Source organism: Falco rusticolus, chromosome 19 (assembly GCF_015220075.1).
Source record: "Falco rusticolus isolate bFalRus1 chromosome 19, bFalRus1.pri, whole genome shotgun sequence".
In the NCBI taxonomy this organism is placed as follows: domain Eukaryota; kingdom Metazoa; phylum Chordata; class Aves; order Falconiformes; family Falconidae; genus Falco; species Falco rusticolus.
In genome coordinates, this window is record NC_051205.1 from 182,069 (window position 1) to 200,018 (window position 17,950).

Below are 17,950 nucleotides of genomic sequence, written 5' to 3' on the forward strand. Positions count from 1 at the left end.
CCAGGTAGGAAATGCCTTTCTGCCAGGCTGGCAGCATTTCAGAGAAGTCAACCCCATACCTGCTAGCTCCAAAGGTCAGGCACTACACCTGCCTCTAAAGGCTGGAAACAGTTTGTTTTTCCATTGCTGGGATACTCTGGGAAGTGGCAGCTCCCTGGATCTCAGAGCAAAACACCCCTTCCTGGCCGACCTCGCCTCGGTGATGCATTGAGCACAGACGCCAAACTCAGTGGCTCAGTGTGAAGGATGAAGGCTGCTTTATTGCAAAGGTGGACAAGTGGCAAGTGCTGCAATGAGCTGGTGGCAACATGCGACTAGAAAACCACGTCCCTCCCATTGCCCCAGGGACAGAGCAACTGCCTAACGGGAAAATCGGATGTTTTTCACTGGCAGGGGCTCCAGGGCCCCAAAGCTGACTGTCATCATCTTCAAGGATAACGAGTAGAGATTGAACCTCTGCAGGTCTGAGCACCCCACCCCAGCTGGTTGCTTACTGCTGGGCTCAGAAAGTGCAGAGTCCTGCGGCCAGTGTGGCACTTGGAGGGCACCAATCACCCATTCCCCTCATGGGTGCCAGCGTTGGCAGCACCGCCTGCTCTCCCTGCCCTGGCACAGGCTGCCTCAATGGAGATGCTTGTCCTGCGCTGGGCCTACACATACACAACCAGCCATCCCCAAGCCCACTCGGACCTGCAGGGACACAGATTCAGCATTGTCTCAAGCCTGGGGACAGAGCAGAGAAAAGAAATGCCCTGGAGTTTGCCTGGAAGAAGCCAGGCAGCTCTCTGCGAGCAACTGAACATGCCAGGATCGGCTGTTAATTTGTGCCTGGCTTTCTGTGGCTGCTGGGGCATGTTGGCATGGCAGGAGACAGCCCAGCCTGTCCCCCCACCACTCAGAGGTTAGCACATCACCCGGGCTAATGTAAAGCAGCTCTTGATCATCCATGAGATTTGTGAGGAGGGGAAGCACCACCTTCCCCAAAGATTTGTAGTTACTAGAGAACCTGTCCTCCCGCCTCCCTCTCCACACACATCTTGAGGTGGGCCAGGATGGAGCAAATCTTCCAAAAAACAGGGAGGCCATCAGTGGGGAGGTACCTTCACATCGCCGCGAGGCCCGCAGAGGAGAGCAGGGTCAAGATCAGGACCAGCACCCCAGACTGGTTGACCTGGGGGATCTTGAACCCCTTCCCCATGTCCCATGCCTGCAGGAGAGAAGAGACACAGCAGGGTTAATTTCAAGAGGGCTGGGACGGTCCCTGATGGGGATGTGTCAGACGCATGCGAGACTACCCTAAAACCAGCCATTAGATCACCAGGTACAGACTGAAGGGAACTACAAGCATCCATTGCTGCGGGTCAACAGGCGGGCATGGGTCTCCCTGGGTGCAGGCATGTGTGCACTGTGCCAGATGAAGCTTTCTCGCTACCAAACCCCAGCATCTATCAGGAAAGCCACCCATGAGCTCTCCTTAATCCCCAGCAGCCACAGCACACCATGTTCACTTCAAAAGTGGCAGCTGCTCTCCTCTTGCTTCTCTCCTGCTGACAGAAATAGGTTATAAAGCACGGCGCGAGCTGCAGATCTAAGGCAGTGCTAACATCCGAGCGGGTGGGGATGAGCCTCAGCCCCCCAACACCTCTGCATATGGGCCTGGGTACACTGTGAGCCGTGGAGCCCAGACTGAGCCCGGATGGCAGGGAGGGATGCTGGAACAGCACTCTGGAGCTGGGTGTCCTTGGTTCCCAGGTATCGTAGGCGGGTTTGGACCTCCCACCTGACTGGCCAAGTGAAAGTGGGGTGGCTGAGGGCAGCCTGGGGGATGCACACCTCCTCCCAGCCTGCCAACAAGCCCCCAGGGCTCTAAGCATGAAGCACCTGGGGCAGAGGCACTAAAACAAACTTGCTCCCTGCTGACTGCCCTTCTGTCATCAACAGGTTGTGCTGCCGCGTGCAGCTGAGGGCCAACGCCGCAGGTTTCCTGCTCAGACAGTTTAATTGGCATCCTGTTATATACGTGCAGTCAGAGACTTCAGCACGCATTCAACTCACGACGCTCTGAACCAGCAGCCGCTTATGGCTGCTCCCTTTGCCCAACAGCATCTCCGTGAGCGAGCAGGGCTCAGCCAGCTACAAGCCCCATGCTCCAAGATCTCATCTGAGGGCAGGTGCTTAACAAGCAGATAACGAGCACTGGCAGCACTGCTGGCTGGCCACCATCTGCCCCGAGGACCCACAGAGGGGGCTCCTCTCGCAGCACATGGCTGTTGTTCACCCCAACGGCTCAGCCTCCTGGCACTCGGACACAGGCACCTCAGAATGGCTGCTCTCGGGTATGAGATAAAACATCCAACAGTGCTCAAGCCCCGTGTTTCCACACTGGAAACACTGGGAGCCATCACTGCCTGCAGCGTGAGCTCACATCTGCAGCATGGCTCCGCATGTGATGCTCCCCCCGCCCAGAGCAGAAGGATCATGTCATGCTCTGGGCCAGCTGCCTTTGCAATTTGCTCCCGTAGAACCTAACCTATCTGGAGCTACAGAAACCACAATCAACTACAAAAAGCAGCACGTTTTGTCCTGTTCCCAGCAAGAAACTCTCAGCATTCCGGCTCCCCCTCCTTCATCAAACACAGGAAGCTCAGCTGAATGGAGCTGCTTGTTCCTCACTTCAGCCCAGGGCAAATGTCACAGGTTAGTTTCTGCGCAGGCAACACTGTCTCCAATCCTCTGCCACACATCTTCTGTGATCATTAAAGCTCTTGGAAGATCACAGCACAATGGCTGTGTGACAAGGGTGAGATAATGAGCAATGGATGGCACCTCTGCAAGGCTTGAGCCCGCAGCTCCGTGGACGTGTCCCCTGGCTGTAACACTGCTCTTGCTGCTTCTCGTCCATCTCCCACAGCCAAGGAGACATGGGGGGATGCTTCACCCAGCTGTGCCAGCCTGTGAAGTACCAGCATAGCAATGCTCTTTGCAATTTAAATGTACCCAAAAATAGCGCCGAGGTTCTGAAGCACTTGAGGTGAGTAATTCCCATTTCCAAGGACACCTTCCTGGACACTGCAGCCAGCGCTCCCGCAGCCAGCAGATGCTTCCCTTCCCTTACACCCCTGGCCCCCGTGGAAGCTACTCACAAGGTGTCGGATTCCATTCCAGGTGTGGTAGGAGAAGGGAAAAGTCAGAGCGAACTTAGCAGAGTAGATCAGAGCAGGCCCCAGGCTGAGCGACTTCACCATGGCCAGGTAGTGGGGAAATTGTTCTGGGAGCAGGAGGGCAGCCAGACCAAAGAGGGAGACTCCTGAGAAAGACAAAGCCTGCACGTCAAGCCAGCATAAGCGTTTCCAACCCCTCACTGCCTGCAGAGCCCCAGGCCACCTTTGTGTCTCTGGTTTGGTGACATGGCCTGAATCACCATCAGCTCACTGAAGGCCTGTAGAGGAAGGAGGAGGGAGAAGGGTTTGCCCATCTGGCAGCACTGTGAAAACATACCCTGCGGGGGGTGCTGAGGACTCAAACTGGGGCAACAACGCCTTGAACCTGGGTCCTGCATTACTCATACAACACCCAAACTGGTGTGAGCTCATGCAATTACAGCCAAACCAGCCCAAATTTGAGGTTAAAGGACAATTAAGTTTGGAAAACATAAGGCGGCAGCTCTTCAGCAAAAATCCCATCTCGGGACAGAAAGCCTTCTGCTGCCAGCCACCAACATGGGCAGCAATCTAGCCAGGCTGCTTCAGTGGGGACCAGCGAGGGAACCAGCAAAGAGGCAGTCTGACATGTGTGGCTGTGCTAACTGCAGGAGCTGTAGCAGCTTCTCCTCCCCATTTCTACGCCAAGAGGGTATATCCAGATGGTGCCAAAAGAATGGGAACGATTGCAGCCAGCAGTCAGCCAAGTCGCGATTCACCCTCCGCTCAATAGCGCCTGATTACACTGCAGCACGCTAGCTTGAGCGCCTTGGCTGGGGCCAGTGCTGGCAGCACAAGTCAACCAGCTGCTTCCTCACTCAGCCACTTATCTCCTCAATGGCCTTTGTGTTCGCCTTGCAAGAAGCACAGGAAGTCAGAGGCTCCTGTAAATTAAGGCCTTGACAGAGAAGAGTTGAACACTTCTCCCTCCTTCTGGCTGCTGAGCTGTGGATGACAAAGTGATGTTCCTTCCTGCTCGATCAGCCTAAGAAGGGGACGATTCCCCCGCCGGCAGGTGGTACATCAGAGCGGAAAGGCAACAGTGAACCTGCCAGTTTGGCCCACCTGAGAGCAAGCTGGATGGGGACTGCAGCCCGTGGGCCAGGCACGTCCCAAGCTCCTGGTGATAAGATCCCAAAGTGGGGTGATGCCAGCACAGCTGCCACGCAATGCTCTGGATTTGGGCACGGAGCAAGCACACAGCCACCCCAGGAGCCAGCTGGGCTCACAGTGTGCATGCAGGCAAAGTCACCTTGCTGCGCTCAGAGTGGGCAGCTGTCAGCTGCTCTCCTGCAGAGGATTCATGCCACTCTTCATGAGGCAGAGCTGGGCGTAAGGTGGCTGGCCTGGGAGCAGCAAAGCCAAGCTCTCACCAGGGCTGCACTGTATAGGAGCAGGAGGGAACGTGGGTGCCCTTCTCTTGAAGCCCAACTCCCAGGCCCTCACGGGAGGCCTGGCTGAGGGCAGGCTGCAGCCCTCGCTGCTCCCTCTCACTCTGTCGAGTGAGCATAAGTCCTCAGTTCTGCACATCTTTTCTGAGTCCCTTCACACTCTGATCTTCTGCAAACACCAACCCGCCTCCCCCCATGCAACAGGGAGCTACCAGAGAAGCACCTTCCTGCTGCCATGAGAGGGCATTAATGGAAATAAAACGGCCTCTCACAGTTAGATGTGCTATCACTTAGTCAAACCATGCAAACATAACTGGAGGGTCAAAACAGCTGGGGGGAGTTTTGCTGCTGGTGCTGCCTTCTCCCCCACTGGCATCTCAGGGAACACAGCAGCCACTCCCAGGAAGCTGAAAAACCCCACCTGTGCTAACAAAATTCTCCCAGCTCTGCCTGCCCATCTGCCTTTCCCTCACACAGTGTCTCCTGTAAGGATAAACCAGCAAAAAACCGCCACGGAAGAGAAGGGCTGAGAACTAGAGCAGCTGGTCAGCCTTTTTCCAGACTGGGGGAGGCCCAGAAGAAAGCAGCCAGGCCAAGCTAAGTGCTGCAAAGGCTTCAAAGGCTTTTACATACAGGGGAGCATCGCTGCCTCTGCAGGACTGGAGCCACTCGCACCCCAAGAGGACTCAGGGACAGAGAAATGGGGACAGGGAGATATTTAGGGGATGGAGAAAGGCAGAGAACAAAGCGCAGGTTTCCCAGAAGAAAACCTGTTGCTGAAGCTGGGGACAGAGGGGAGAAAACCATCTGGAGTCACATCTCTGAATCAGAGGGGTGTTCCCTTCTGCAGCCCTCGCCCTCCGTCGCCACGAGCGGGTGGGAGATGCACGCACCTAAGCTCAGCGCAACGCCAGTGCCCCGGTGCGTGATGGACATCGCCATGGGCAGGGACCACCTGCAAAACAACCAACCTTGTCAGCAAAACAGGGCACAGCACCAGGAAGACCTCTGAGGCTGCAGGACAAAGCACAGTCCGTCTATTCCTAGACAGCTCTGTGCTGCTGGGCGGGTATTTCTGCACTCAGAGTTATTCAAGGAATCCAGCCAGAGCAAAAGGGGAGAGATGGGGGAATTTGCAGAGGCAGCTTGGGAATGGCAAATGCCACTGGCACGGGTTTGAGAAGGAGAAGGGCGTCTGCTGAGAAAGCTTAAAGGGAGATGAAGCAGGAGAAGACTGTAAGGCTCCTGCAGTTTAGGAATAACAGCAGGGTTTGGGCATAAATGAGAGAACCTGGAAAAGTGACAGAGGTGGCCCCAAAGAAGCAGTCAGCTCTCTGAGGAGGGAACCAGAGCCCAGAGTTGGCCTCCTGTGTCTGCCCTTGGCGACCGCCAGCTCCACAGTGGGACACGCCATTCTACGCAACTGCTCTCTGCGGAGGCAGCTGCCTTTCAACAAAATGCTGCCCTGCCCAAGCACCCCGAGGCATGGCTCTGAGGGACACTGTACCCCTCTGCAACACCCCGTCCGAAAACAGCGAGTGTCACCAGCTCTGTGGGGGAGACTGTGATTCCCCACGCACAGCTCAGACAGATCACAGCACAATGCAGAGGGTCTTCCCGTCCTCTGTCTGAAGTGACAGTGGAGACGTCCACAGCCCTCCCACCTAAGGGTGCCTCCAGGTATGGAGCTGCTGCATGCCAGAGCCTAGAGTGTGCCAGTGAGAAGCTGAGGAGGCCAAGAGGCTCTTACTTGTAAATGGTGATGTGAGGGGACAAGGGACGATTGGACTTGGTGTTCTTTTCCCAGAAGCGGGCCATCTCCTCCTTGGCTGTTGTTCCCATCGGGACTACACTGCAAAAGAAGAGGATACAGGAGGTGCAGGGAGATGGACAGTGGTTTACCACTGCCTGCTCCACCGGGCAGCAGCTTTCCATCCTGCAGGACATGAGCTCCTGGCTGACCTTGACTACAGCAGCACAAAGAAGGCCCCAGCTGTGCGTGGAGCCAGGTGAGGAGAGGATTGCTGCCAGCTCTCCCGAGTGAATAACAACAACATGCAGGATGGGAAGCTGCTGCACTGGAATCCACCCAGCCAGCAGAGCTGAGCCACCCCCCATCCCCCACCCCCAGCACCACCCAAATCAGGATATCAGATAACACGTTATATAATACTGATAACATGCAACCTGCTCTTTACTGCCACAGTAATTGCACACTGTACCAAATAAAGAGCTTGTAATTTAACAATCCCAAGATTACACAGCAATTACACTTACAGCCCAATTTAGCAGAAAATAACTATTTCTCCTTAAGCCCAGCAGCAGGAGGCACAGGAACAAGAGAGTTTCTGTGGCTCCCAGCTCTCCTCAGGTGCAACGCTGTCATGCAGAGCAGCACGGAGGGGTGACAGGGGTACTGCTGCCCCCGTGAGAGACCCAGGCCCCCCTCAGCAGCCAGCCAGGCTCTCCATTCATCCTCATCCACAAGCCCCAGCCCCCTCATAAATAGGCTGTGCTTTCACGGTGGCGTGAGGTGGTAGATGCCCAGCCAACACATGGCACTGATTGACCAGAATTACTAAGCCGATGGAGCACACCAAAGCCTCAGATGGGATCCCTTGGGGAAGAACTTAATCCTGTTACTCTCAATAAAATCCTGGACTCACTGTCTCACAGAAAGGCTGGGACCAAGCCGAGCCAGCAGGCACCGCTGACCAACACATCTGCAAGAGAAGACAGAAAGGCTTTGTGAGTGCCAAATAAACACCTGCAAATGCCAGCAAGATGCAGCTGGGCAGGGGATCCGCCACTTCGTATCTTAAAATCAATCTTTATATGAGAGAATCTGGGCTGTTCCTCAACAAATCTTCTCTCACCTACACTGAGATCTACTATACTAGAGTCTGTAGATTCTGCCCAGGGGTTCGTTCTTTATGACACCCTGTAATTAGTCTGCTCAGCTATAACACTTTGTAAGTCAGACATAAACAGCACTCTAAGCTCACAGCTACACGGAGGCAGTTCATTTTTCACTCTCACTACAGCAATTATCAGGGCGGGTGGCACCAGGCACATCTGCCGAGCTACAAGGGAAGAGCTAGTCCAGGCCACTGCTCTCCGTGCATTCGAGATGAAGACATCGCCTCCCCTTCCTCCAAACACTCAGCCTCATCACAGCATTTCACCACTGCCATTCGTTAAGCTCCAAGCACCGGCAAGATGGGAGGTCTCTGTCACAGTCCAGCGCAGGCAGCATTTCAGCTGCACCGAGGCTTGGGGCAGGAGGTGAAAAGGGATTTTGTGGTGCCCAAAGGAGTGGGAGCCGCTCTCTGCAGAGCAATTGTAGCAACTGCAACTCTGACATTCAATGGCATCTCTCCAGGATGGGAAGGAACAGGCCCCCAGCCCAGGGCAGCTCGAGTGTCTGCAGATGCGGGCTGGAATCTGCAGTGCCTGCTGCTCTCCAGGACAAAGCATAACAGGCACCGCTGCCTTTCCTTCGTCAGGAGGACGACGAGAACAAGGTGTGCAATAACGTCTGACATGCTCATCTGCAGCACAGCGACAAACACTAATTAATCTTCTCAAATGCACAAGCATCTGTACCAGCATCTCCTGCTGTTTCATTAACAGCAGTAGATAAACGAAGCTCTGCTGCTCTTCAGTTGTCTTGCAGCCAGTCTCAAGGACGTGGAAGGAAGAACATCTGGAGGTCAGCTCTTCGCCAGGTGTAAATGCAAAACAAAAGTCATTATTATTAACCACTCCAAGTTCCTGTGTAAATGATCATTAGGACGTTTCCTTTCAAATTCCTCCCTTGTGTTCAAAGGCTAGACTTGAAACACAGCAGGTTTTTAGGAAGGCATCCCGGCTGGGTGCATGAATTTTTGGCAATGCAGAATCCACTCCATGCTGCAGTGCAACATTTCCACTAGAAAACCCTCTTTGAACTGTCTTGAGTCTATCAGCACCCTCTCTGAAGCACAGCCTGACAGCTGGTCGAGAGCTTCATGAGGACACAGCAGGGGCTGAGCCCAGCCAAACCTCCACCAAGCCCACCATCACAACCAAAAGCATCTGACAATGGATCCCCAAAGAAAAGTCTCAGGAAACTGCGCAGGGGGAGCACCCTGCACAGCTCATGCACTTCCCAAGCCAGAGGGTTTCGGTCCATAACAAGTGGCCTTTTCCACCATGAAATCACATTGCCACCTCCAGACCCCCGCCAGCTTTCCACACAAATTCTCACAGCTTAGTCAGACACAGAGAACCTGCTCCCTGCTTGTCCCAAGCCCCCCAGACCAGACGGGCCAGCCACCATCTCCCAGTTCCTGGGCAGGGGAAAGGAGGTGAACAATAAATCTCTACCCACAGACCATTAATGATTTATACACCTCACTCACGCCCCCCTTCAGTCCTCTTTTCCAGGTTAAAAGGCCCGATCTGTTTAATCTCTCTCTGCACAGAAGCCACTCCATACCTCTCCTCAGGACTGAGGCAATGGAAGAGGGAAGGCTGGCTTTGAATCTCACACAATTCAAAACAAGAATAAAATCCACAACGTGTTTGCATTTTTTCAAAGCTAAACTCCCCAGCAAGAACTCCCCATCTTCTTGGCTCAATTTTAATATTTTTTGTAAGATGCAAAGCATTACATCTTGCTTCAGTGGAACGCCTACTGCTTACAAAACACAGCCCTCCAGCTAAGCAATCAAGGTCACTCTGTACCAAGAACCTGTCCTCTTAATTATTTATCATTCCCTAAGTTATTGCATCTTTCCCAGCTCTTCCTCCATTAACTTGCATTTTCTTCCAGATCACTGATAAACATGTTTTTTTAAAAAGAATTAGCCCTAAAAGAGGATCCTCTGGACCCCAGCCGAGAGCTTCCCACAGCATCCCAGCCAGCTCCCACCCTGCCCCACGCCCAAAGAGGATGCAAAGACTAGGGGGGCCACCAGACAGTACTACTTTTTGGGGACTTCACAGAGCCCAGCTGCTCGCACAGGGCTGGAGAAGGACAAGTGTAAAGCAGCAACTCAAACGAGAGAGATTCATAAACACCCAGCTGCACACACCCAACCACACAGCTCCTTAGCTCAAGAGGAGAATTTTGGGAGTAGCGGGGGACAGCATCAGCTCAGTGTCACATCGATAGACATCATTAACATTTATCCTGCAAGACAGGTCTATAAAAATCACTCAGATTTTGCCATGGAGAAAGCAAATGAGAAGTGATTATATATGCTTTTTTATCTGACAAGCAGATGCAGACATGAGATGAAGTTATCAGGTGCAGGCTCCAAACCAGAACAAGTGCCTTCTCTCTTCTTTTTCAAGCAGCAGCTGCGGGGCGCCTGGTATGGGAGCCCCCCGCCTCTCCCGCTGCCGGCAGATCCTGCCTTTAAACAAACCCGCACACGCAACAAAGAGCTTTCCACAAAAGCGTGACAGCTCCAACTGCTGCTAGAAAGAGAATATTTTAAGAGAATGAAATCCCAAATGCCATCTCCAGGCTGATATCAAAGAGGAGAACGTCAGAAACAGTGGCTGGGAAGGGGGATGCTCACAGCCTCAAGAAAGCACAAAACTTTGCAGTGGGGGTGGTAGATGGGAAGAGGCACCTTCAGGCCAAGCAAACACAATACCCTTCCCCCCTGCTGCTCAGCACCACAGGCATAGCAGAGCACACTCCTGCAGGGGCCCACTGAGCTCCTACTCAGCTGGTGGGACTCCTGTGAGGCAGGGGAGCTGCTGTGAGGCAGCACTCCTAAAAGCTGGTGGGCTGCCCTGTGAGGCAGGGGACACCCCCCAGCCCTGGCTGGGTGCTAACATGGGCTTTGTCCACCCAGTCAAGGCCATCAAAGCCACAGGAGCGAGGGCTGGGCAGAGGCTGCACACAGGGTGCAGGAAGGCACAGGGCTGCCTTTCCCTGGCCCAGCAAACCGCCAGCCTGGCCCGCAGCCCACCGAGCGCTCAGGCCTCGGTACCGCCGCCGCAGCCCGGGGGCGTCCAGGCTCCTGCTCTGCCCCAGGCCCGCACCTCAGCACCCGCGCCCCGGGGGCTCGCTGCGGCCGAGGCAGAGGCCTCACCGGCTGCCAGCAGGGCGGGGGGCGGCAAGCGCGGGGTCGTGGGCCCCGTCCTCCGCCCCGAACACATCGAGGGACAAGCCACACTGCACCGGCGCTCCGGAGCCGCAGGGAAACGGCTGCGCCCGAGCGCAGGGACGGGACCGGGAGGGACCGGGCCCTGGGGCTGGCGTGGGTGGGGCGGCGCGGCCCGTTCCCGCACCGGGGGCCTTTCCCCACGGCCTGGCCGGGGGCAGGAGCCCGTGTCCCAGCCTGGGCCAACCGGGGCTCCGTGCGCGGCTCCGGGGCGCCCCCGGCCCCGTGACGCCCCCAGCCCCGTGACGCCCCTCCCTGCCGGGCTGTCCCCGCCAGCAGCACCGCGGCACGGCCGAGCGGCGCCACCCGGCCCCGCCGGGATGGGACAGCCGACCCGTCCACCCACGGCGCCGCGGAGCCGCTCCGGGGGCCACGAGTCCCACCACGGCGCCCGGCTCGGCCCCCCCCGGAAGTCACCTCAACGCCAGCGCCGCCATCTTGGAGCGCCCCGATCGCCGGAAGCGGCCGTGACGCACTTCCGGCGCTGTCGCCCGGGGGTGCCCGTTAGTCCCGGTTCCCCCCAGCGGCTGCCCGTTACCCCCCGCTGCCCGTTCCACCCCGCCGGGGGTTCCCGTTGCCCTGCAGAGCTGTTACCCCAGCTCCCCGTTATCCCCAGAGCTGCCGGTCCCCCCCTGCCCCTCCCCAGCGCTGCTAGGGCAAGGGCACGGGCACGGGCTTCCCAGCCCACCGGGACCTTCTGCCCGCAGCTGCACGACATCAAAGCAGGGAAATCTCGCAGCTCCTGGGCATGTCCTGGCCCCATCCTCATCCACATCCACATCCCTGCCCCCATCCCAGTCCCCAACCCCGGCCCAGGCCCTGGTCCCAGCCCCATCCCTGTCCCCCCCTCCCCAGCGCAAGCTGTCTGCACCAAAAGCCGCCTGAGGAAAACCCCACTTCGGAGCTTTTCCCCAAAAAACACAACCTGCTCCTCAGCTGGTGGTAAAACAGCCAGGAGGCCACGGTGTGAAAAGTGGCACTTTGGTGGTCCCTGGCTCTTCGCCCCACAGGGAGGGGTAGGCCTTGGTCCATCACTGGCCCCTCAAAGCTGTGTTTTCACCCCAAAATGGAGCTGGAGCAGAGGCTGCTAGGAGCATGCTGGGCCGGAGCTGGCAGTGCTGGCTGGGGAGCCCCCCCCTGCAGCACCGGAGCCGGGGGCTGCGCCTGGGGGTGCAGGCAGCTGGCACCGGAGGGGACATGCTGGCAGCCTGCAGCTCTGTCACCGTGAGACCCCCAAGCCCTGCCAGGTGGGTCCATCCCTGGGACCAACTGTGCACCGCAGCCATGTGCCAGTGCCCTCTGGCTCCAGCCACATTCCTGCTGAGCCGCCTCCGCTTCGAGCGGGAATGTGGCTGGACAAAGGGCGCTGTGTGCCCAGCACCCCCACCACATGCTTCCCCCTCCTCGCCCATGGCCAAACTAAATGCCCCCTTTCAGCACAGGGCAGCCAGCACCCCCTGGCCCCCCACCGCCCCGGCTGCCCGGCGCCCATTGGCCCAAGGCCGGAGCACCGCCGGCATCGTTCGGGGCTGCCTGCTCTTAAACCTCAGCCCCCGTCCCACCGGCACCCTTCAGCACACCGCCGGGCCCCGTGCACCGCCAGCCCTCCATGAGGCTCGGAGCCGGCTGGTGACAGGCAGCCACCATGTCACAGGGTGCCAGGGGCAGCGGCAGCCTCCTCCTCCTCCTTGCTGGGCTCCTCTGGGCACTGGGTAAGCTGGGGACAGGGACAGGGGACCAGGACTGCTGGTCTGAAAGTCCTCATCCTGGATGCTGGGGGGGGGGTACCAGGGGGCTCCAAACCCCTGGGAGGTGGCCATGGGACTGGTGGCCACCCACACATCTGCTTTTGGGACTGGCAGTGGCAATACTGTGGGACCATATCTGCTGGCATGCCCTGGTCCCTGTCGCCAGGCTGCAAGGCAAGTCCCAGCAATAGCCACCTCCTTGGGGACAGGTGACAGGTGCTGGGTGCTGGACCCAGCCCTGCTGGTGTCCCCAGGCAGTGGGACACGGTCGCCTTTGAGCCAGCCATGGGGACACCAGGGTGTAGGCTCCCTGCAAAGGCATCCGCGGGGGCACAAAAAGCCACTGTCCCCCACCAGCCCTTGTGCTTTCTTTGGGGCTACCAAAAGCCCTTTGGTGACAGCATGGGGCTGAGCATGGGGCCAGCACGGGGGCACAGACTGGCCGGTGGCCCCAGTGATGCGCACCGTCCCCATGCCAGGGTCCCCTGTGGGGCTGACGAGTTTGTGCCCCCTGGCAGGGCCATCCCCGACATCATCCATCCACGTGTACACGCAGCGGGAGGTGCACGGCACCGTTGGCTCCCACGTCACCCTCTCCTGCAGCTTCTGGTCCAGTGAGTGGATCTCCGAGGACATCTCCATCACATGGCACTTCCAAGCTGAGGGCTCCCGTGACAGCATCTCCGTAAGCACCCACTCCACTTTGGGGCTGGGGGCTGCCCTGCCGTGGCCAGAGCCACTGTGACCCTGATGTCCGTGTGTCTGTCCCCATCGCTAGATATTCCACTATGCCAAGGGCCAGCCCTACATCGATGACGTGGGCAGCTTCAAGGAGCGGATGGAGTGGGTGGGCAACCCCCACCGCAAGGACGGCTCCATCGTCATCCACAACCTGGACTACACCGACAATGGCACCTTCACCTGCGACGTCAAGAACCCCCCTGACATCGTGGGCAAGTCCTCCCAAGTCACACTCTACGTCTTTGAGAAAGGTATGGTGCTGGCAGTCCCCTCCTCACCTCCATTTCCCAGCTCTGGCCAGGGGGGCTGACAGGGCACTGGTGTCCCCGCAGTGCCCACCCGCTACGGTATCGTGCTGGGCTCCATCATTGGTGGGGCTCTGCTGCTGGTGGTCGTGGTGGTGGCCCTCGTCTATCTGATCCGCTACTGCTGGCTGCGGCGGCAGGCAGCCCTGCAGCGACGGCTGAGGTGAGCCCCACCGCCCAACTGGGACAAAACCACCCAAAAACGGGGCTGTCGGGTGGGGCTGGGGGGGTTGGCCTTTCTGAGCTGCCTGTTTGCCTTTCCATCCCAACTGCAGTGCCATGGAGAAGGGGAAGCTGCAGCGATCAGCTAAGGACGCATCCAAGCGCAGCCGGCAGGTGAGCACCAAGGGGTTAGGGGGGGCAAAACAGCCTGGCTGGGGTGGGGGCAATTCCCTCTCCCACCTTTTGGGGTGGGAGGAGAGGCTGTGGGGCAAAGCCCTCATAGTCAGGGGGTGCCGCAGCACTGACACTGCCCCCTCCCCACAGGCACCCGTGCTCTACGCCATGCTGGACCACAGCCGCAGCACCAAGGCAGTGAGCGAGAAGAAAGCCAAGGGAGCCCCAGGGGACTCCCGCAAGGATAAGAAATAGCGGTTAGCGGGCAGGGAAGGTACCGCGGGAGCGGACGCCGGGGCCACCCGGCCCCCCAAAGTCGTCATGACCATCGAGATGGAGCTGCGGGGGGAGGCCGCTGAGGCCACCCGCCCCTCACCTGCCGTCCGCTCCCCCAGCAAGGGCAGCCTCAAGAGCGCCCTGATGCACATCATCAAGCCAAACTCGGGGACCTGACACCCAGCCACCAGCGGAGCAGGGGGGCCAGGACATGGCCCCCCCAGCTCCGGGAAGCAGCCACCCCATGGCATGGGACCCAGCGAGGAGCAGGGTGTGGTCCTCGCCCTGGGTCCCCTGGCCTCGGGGATGCTTCGGCGTCCCCCAACCCTGTCCCAAAGCCCCTTGGTTGGTACCTTCCTCTGCGCAACCGCTGCCCTGCCCAGCCCTGGGCACTGATGTAATTTTTCTATTTGAAGATGCAACAACTGAACTCTGGCTCTGTCCCCCCTGGGCTGCCTCGGTCCCCCCTCCCCAGGGACCTGCAGGGTCCCTGCGGAACCGTGCTGCACCCATCTCTCCCCATCACACACCACCCCCCCAAAACCAGTCTCCAGGAGGGTTTCTCGGCCCCTGTTGTTGTTCCTTTTCTGGCCGTTTTCTCGTCTCTCCCTGCGACTGAGCCCAAATGATGTCGTGGGGTGGCTCCCGCCCTGTCCCCTCCATACTGCTCCCATCCCGCATTAACCCTCCCACCCTGTAACCCCCAGCCCCCTGCATCGGCCGGAGCCTCGTGGAGGAGGAGAGGCTTCGTCTGGGCTGAAGGACCTGCCGGTGCCCATCACCCTGGAGCCGGGCGCCGCTCCCCAATGTGTTTTTCTACGCCCTGTCCATGTCCCCGTCATCCCCATGGCGCCATTAATAAAACTCACATCTCCAGGAGCCCAGCGTCTGCCCTGGCTCATCGCTGTTCCCTGTTTGAGGGGGGGCGGGCTGGGGGCTGAGCACTTTGAACTCATTGCACGGAGACTCACCAGCTCCCATAGGGAAAGGGGCATTGCTGCTGCTGTGCTACAGTTTCCCAGGGGTGAGGTGATGTCTCAAGGGTGACCTTGTGGCACCCCAGGACCCCCTCAGCCAGTGGGGGCTGTCCCTGAGGCCACCCATTATGGCCACACCCCACCCTAGGGCCACCTTCCCCCTCATCCCCATCAGCTGTTAATTAAAGCTCACTCCAATTAACACAGAGGCCAAGCCTCAAGTCCTGCCCTGGGTGCACAGCACCAGGCACGGCCATGGAGTGGGCAGGAGTCTCTCTGGGGCGGGCAGGGGTCCCCTGTTCACCCAGCAGTGACTGTCATCGTCCTGGCAGTGGGGCTCATGGATGGACCACAGCTCTGGCACTGGGGGTGGGGAGGCAGTTGGAGCACTGGGCTGACTCCGTGCTGGAGTGGAGCCAGAGCATTCCTGCCCCAGGACTTGGTGCCAGCGCACAGCCCCATCCTGCTGCTGCACCATCCAGCTCTGCACCATCACCGGGGCTATAATTGTCTTTTCCCTAATAAGTCTGCAGAGCAAGTGGGGCTGAACCTAACCCCAGCGCTCTCAGGACGTCCCCTGGGCCCTGCCTTTCCCTTGGCCACCGGTGCTGTTTTTCTTTCCAGGGAGCTATTTCTGCCAACATGCCACAGCTCTGCACCGGGTCCCACTGTCCCCGGTCCGCCCGCAGCCTCAGGCGCCACAGGGACCAGCCCTCACAGGTGCCTCACATCTGAGCACACAGAAATCCCACTGCAAATCCCCCAAATGGCTTTAGTTTAACCACCCCAAAGCACTTTCTCATCATCAGCTGGTACCTCCTGTGGCTGCTCTTGGTGGTGCCGCAGCAGGAGCTGGGGTTGGGGACCACTGCCAAAGCCAGCCCTGAGCAAAACTTTGATGCCTGGAGGGCCATGGCACTGCAAAGCCTTCGTCCCCTGAGGAAGAGGAGCAGGCAGCAGCCTCTTTCATTGCCACTGCACAGAGCAGCATGATGAGAAATGAGGCCACAGCTCCAGGGGCTGAGACCCAGCGGTTGATAAATTAAGCGGGATTTCATGGGAAAAACCCCAAATTGGAGGGTGACAGGAGGTCCCAGTGGTGATGGGTGCCATTCCCAAAGCACTGGCTGAAGGGCCCCATCCCTACAGGGGAACCTTCCACCCTTATCTGGGGGCCACCCACACCCCTCAGGCAGGGACAGCCCAGCCCCCAAGATCCCTGGGACTGCTTCTATCAGGGGGTTGCACCTGCTCCCCTGGGGAGAAGGGGGACCTGGGGGTCCCAGCCAGCAAGGGACTGTCCCCCACACTGCCTCCCACAGATCACAGACCACCCCAGCTCCTCTTCTCAATGGTTTATTTTTTACACATGCTAAAAGCCCCCCCAGAGGAGGGGACAGGGGATGGTGACAATGACAGAAGCGTGAGGAGGGGACAGTGCGAGGATGGGGAGCACTGTGCAGGGGGAGCCCCGGTTTCCTGCGGTGGGCTGCAGCCTGCAGTAAGACCCATCACCCCTGCAGTGTTGCACCTCCTGGGACAGGACAGGGACTTCCCTTGCTCAGGGGACAGCAGTCCCGTTCCCCCTGCCCTTAGTGTCCCCAGCAGCCAGCATCATCGCCATGGACAGGGAAAAGGAGGCTGCCTCAGGAAAAAGGGCATTTTTATGCCACCCCTTCACACAAGGGCCACCTCCACTCCAGGGGGCACAGGACTTGGTTGTGTTCCCCCCACGATGGCTCCCCAGCTTCACCCAGGGTCCTGGCTCAGGGGTGGGCGAGGGGTAGGGAAGGGCTGAGCCCCCCCTAGCCCCGCTCGCAGAGGATGGGGCAGCCCCAGCATGGCAGAGGTCAAGATGGGACCATGCCCACGTGCAAGAGCAGGGTGCCCGTCGCAGGCAGGGAGTCCCAGGACCCCAGAGCAGCTCAGGGCCCCGACTCCTTCTTCCGCTTCTGGAAGCGGCGGAATTTGCCCTGGATGGCGAGTGCAGCTTTCTCCGTCTCGGGCGCGCTCAGGTCAATGTCGATCTCTTCCTCCTCCTTCTTGGGGTCACCAGCTTTGGCTGAGGGGGGGGAGGGGGGGGGGACAGGACAGGGGCTGCCCTGGTTACAGCCTGGCATCCCCAGGCTCACCCCAGCATCCAGTGAGCACCCTGACCCCCCACTCACCCAGCACCCAGGGTGGCACCCTGCCACCCTGCCAAGGGACAGGGGAAGGACAGAGCAGGTCCCCGCATCCATCCAGGTGTCACACACACACCCCCCTCCACGGACACAGATTCCAGAGGCTCTGGGGACAGGAGCAGCTAGTGGGGTCCCAGCCACCGGGGATCCCTGGAGGGCATGGGACAGAGGTGACACCGGTGCCAGGGCATCCTGCGGGGTGCACCCCACCGGTGTCAGGGGTCCTCACCTTCCTGCTGCCTGCCGGGGGCCTCCGCCAGAGAGGGGGACTCATGGGGGCTGCGCTGTGGAGAGAAGGGGGTGCCCGGGGGTGACACGGGGTCCTTGGCAGCAAACCCGCACCACGGAGGATTACGGACTCCATTTTGCTGGGGACCCCCCACGGCCACCAGCGTCTCCCCCCGCCTCCAGCCCCCCCTCCCCGCCCCGGGCAGTTCCTCTCCTGGCCCGTTGCTAAAAAAAAAAAGGAAAAAGCCCTTTTTCTGCTCGGCACCGGCCCCTCACCTCGCTCATGGCCGCTCCGGTGCCGCCGCTCCCGGTGTGCGGTCCCCCGCGCGCGCCACCGCTTTTATAGGGGCGCAGCTGAGTGACGGCCACGGGAAGCCAATGGGGCGCGGGGGCGGGGCCGG

General features: G+C 59.0%; 3 protein-coding genes across 3 annotated transcripts; 1 reads left to right on the plus strand and 2 right to left on the minus strand.

Annotated features, from left to right (window-relative positions):
- Nucleotides 1-234: 234 nt before the first annotated feature.
- On the minus strand, nucleotides 235-11,275 carry SDHC (succinate dehydrogenase complex subunit C). Its single transcript, XM_037411907.1, has 6 exons — nucleotides 11,173-11,275; nucleotides 7,258-7,314; nucleotides 6,342-6,443; nucleotides 5,485-5,546; nucleotides 3,144-3,307; nucleotides 235-1,207 (listed from the first exon to the last, which is right to left on the minus strand). The coding sequence occupies exons 1-6, from the start codon at nucleotides 11,190-11,192 to the stop codon at nucleotides 1,103-1,105; spliced, it is 510 nt and encodes a 169-aa protein (XP_037267804.1). The 5' UTR covers nucleotides 11,193-11,275; the 3' UTR covers nucleotides 235-1,102.
- Nucleotides 11,276-12,228: 953 nt separating this feature from the next.
- MPZ (myelin protein zero) lies at nucleotides 12,229-15,044 on the plus strand. The gene is given in 6 exon segments (XM_037411890.1): nucleotides 12,229-12,467; nucleotides 13,022-13,188; nucleotides 13,282-13,495; nucleotides 13,577-13,712; nucleotides 13,825-13,885; nucleotides 14,036-15,044. Coding segments are annotated over 6 exon segments (948 nt in total). The 5' UTR covers nucleotides 12,229-12,400; the 3' UTR covers nucleotides 14,339-15,044.
- A 1,434-nt stretch (nucleotides 15,045-16,478) lies between these two features.
- Nucleotides 16,479-17,903, minus strand: PCP4L1 (Purkinje cell protein 4 like 1). Its single transcript, XM_037411905.1, has 3 exons — nucleotides 17,826-17,903; nucleotides 17,551-17,605; nucleotides 16,479-17,200 (listed from the first exon to the last, which is right to left on the minus strand). The coding sequence occupies exons 1-3, from the start codon at nucleotides 17,832-17,834 to the stop codon at nucleotides 17,064-17,066; spliced, it is 201 nt and encodes a 66-aa protein (XP_037267802.1). The 5' UTR covers nucleotides 17,835-17,903; the 3' UTR covers nucleotides 16,479-17,063.
- Nucleotides 17,904-17,950: the final 47 nt, after the last annotated feature.

Coding starts and splice junctions, on each gene's coding strand:
- SDHC (XM_037411907.1), bottom strand. CDS start 11,192: ATGGCGGCGCTGGCGTTGAG. Junction 3,308..5,484: donor TGGCGTTGCGCTGAGCTTAG/GTGCGTGCATCT, acceptor TGTCTTTCTCAG/GAGTCTCCCTCTTTGGTCTG. Junction 1,208..3,143: donor GGAATGGAATCCGACACCTT/GTGAGTAGCTTC, acceptor TCTCTCCTGCAG/GCATGGGACATGGGGAAGGG.
- PCP4L1 (XM_037411905.1), bottom strand. Junction 17,201..17,550: donor CCCCGGCAGGCAGCAGGAAG/GTGAGGACCCCT, acceptor CCCCCCCCTCAG/CCAAAGCTGGTGACCCCAAG.